At 41.3% G+C, this 2,494-nt stretch overlaps 1 protein-coding gene across 1 annotated transcript; it reads left to right on the top strand.

Annotated features, from left to right (window-relative positions):
* Positions 1–730: 730 nt before the first annotated feature.
* Positions 731–1,396, top strand: LOC114180607 (uncharacterized). The gene has a single exon (XM_028066916.2). The coding sequence runs from the start codon at positions 731–733 to the stop codon at positions 1,394–1,396; it is 666 nt and encodes a 221-aa protein (XP_027922717.1).
* The last annotated feature ends 1,098 nt before the right edge of the window (positions 1,397–2,494 follow it).

Raw genomic sequence — 2,494 nt, forward strand, 5'->3', positions numbered from 1 at the left:
GGTATATAGGAAGAGTTGTGTTATTGATAAAATGTTTTATCTGTTATACATGTATATGTGTGTTTGGTACATTTTTATATGTTTTTTTTCTGTTAGCTCACCCTATCTGCTTGTGTTTGGCGATGATCGTGTACGCGTTACACGTGAGCAGGTGATGATGCAGGTGGAGTTGGTGAGGCTTAGCTGCGGAGAGGGGATGATCATGGGATTTTTATTACTATGTTTATTAGTTTTCGATTTTTAAATGATATGTAAACTTTTGAGTGACTCTGGAACATTATTTAACTTTGTGAGCTAAGAGACGATGTTTTATTATACGATGTTAAAAGTTTTAAATGTCCCTGTGTTTTGGGAAATGAGGCATAATTAATTATTGTGTAATTAATTATTTATTTTATTTTTATTAAATTCGTAATATCCTGATGGGATGTTACATTTGGTATCACAGCTTTGTTTTCAAAATGATTTTTTTGGGGTCTGTGGGGAGTGAGCTTGCCTGTGTGCTTGTGAGATCATTTTGATCATTGTGTGTTATCTAACTTTTAGTATGAAGTCTTAACCAAAGTTGTTTGATGTGAAAAGTTATATATGGCGTACTCAAGCTATGGCAAATAGGAGGGGGAGGAATAATGCTGGGGCTGATGAGATCGCGCAGGCGATACATCAGATGGTAGATGCCATGCAGCCCATTGTAGCGCAACCTTGAGCCGTGGTAGCACCCACACGCCCGATGTCGATGGAGGACTTTATGAGACATAAGCCCTCAAAATTTGCGGGCAAATCTTCTCTAGATGAAGCCGATGCTTGGCTTAAAGAGTGTGAGAAAATCTGTCGGGTGATCGATTGCACAAATGCTCAAAGGCTTTCATTTGTCTCTTTCCTGCTGGTAGCTGACGCAAAGTACTGGTGGACAGGCATGCAACAGCTTATGCAGACCCGGGGCGAGGAGGTTACCTGGACTTCATTCAGGGAGAGATTTCTGGAAAAATATTTTCCAGCCAGTGCCAGACATGAGAGAGAGGCGAAATTCCTCACATTCCAGCAGGGGAACCTGACTGTGCAGGCATACACAGACATGTTTGAGTATTTGGCCAGGTTCTACACGCCTACTGTTATCGAGGAGTGGAGATGCCGAAAATATGAGGGCGGGCTGAAACACGAGCTGTGCCGCTTTATTGTATCTCTCCGGATCAGGGAGTTCCCAGTCTTGGTGGAGCAGACCAAGGCTGTGGAGCAGCTGGAGATAGGGCCCAACAAAGGGCCTCGACCTCAGAAGACTACCTCTGATTCACGGCAACAGAAGAAGCCGTATGATAGGACACAGAGTTCGGCTAAGAAACTACAGTGCTACAACTGTGGTGGGGAGCATTATCGGAGGGATTGTCCAAAACCCTAAGGCAGTTAGTTCTAGTGGTGGTGGTGGTAGCACTGGCAAGTGCTATGTTTGTGATCAGACGGGCCATTTTGCACGACACTGCCCGAATAAGAAACCAGCTGGAGGTGCACCAACGAAGAAACCAGTGGGGGATCGACCTAGAGCCCCTAGTCATGTATTCGCCTTGACGACTACCGAGGCCACCAGTCAGGTAACCTAGTACAAACTACATGTTTGTTGTTTGATCACGAAGTTGTTGTGTTGTATGACTTAGGAGATACATAAGAGACATTATTAGAAAGGAGAAGGTAGACGTGGTCCAAGAGACTAAAATGACTATTATAACAAGAGAGAAGTGTTAGTCAATTTGGGGAGATATTAATATAGATTAATTGTATAATGGTGAAGAAAATGGAGGCGTAGGTATTCTAAGTGTGTGGAACAAGAATAATTTCACATTGTTAAAATCAAAAAGTGTGAAAGGTTATATAATTATAGAGGGGGAGTGGGGAGAGAACAAACAACTTGTTACTATAGTAAATGTATACTCTCCATGTATGTTTAGTGAAAGGAAAGTTTTGTGGGAAGAACTTATCAAGAGTAGGGGGGATGATGATGAAGGATTGACCCCAACCAAGGATGAAGGCACATGCTTAAGAAGACTAAGCATGTTTAGAAAGGAAGTTCACTAATCCTTCATCCCTTTCATTTGTGTTTGTTATTTTTGATTCCCTAAGTTGACTTAGTTGAATCAACTTTAGTTGACTTGTTGACCTTTAACTAGGTTTGACTTGTTGACTATAGTTGACTTGACTTAAGCCAACATGCCTATCTATGTTTATTTACTTTGTAGGTTAATTATGAGTAAGAAAGCAATGCTACGTGGCGCATGGTGATTGGGGAGCATAAATGATGTGGATGAGAGAGTAAAGCAAAGGCATAAAGCATAAAGTAAAAGGCATAAAACAAGTGTACCTATGTACCTTTGGTCTCCTTTGTTTTTAGCACACTTTGGCCACTTTTTAGAGACATATGAGACACATTCTTTGTCTCCTTTTATGCTAGAACGAAATTAGCCTTGCACACACCATAGTTGGCTCTTTTGTCTCTCATTTTTGT

The sequence above is a fragment of the Vigna unguiculata genome, chromosome 4 (genome assembly GCF_037176805.1).
Source record: "Vigna unguiculata cultivar grain cowpea cultivar isolate G323 ecotype 2 chromosome 4, ASM3717680v1, whole genome shotgun sequence".
NCBI classification, from domain to species: Eukaryota; Viridiplantae; Streptophyta; class Magnoliopsida; order Fabales; family Fabaceae; genus Vigna; species Vigna unguiculata.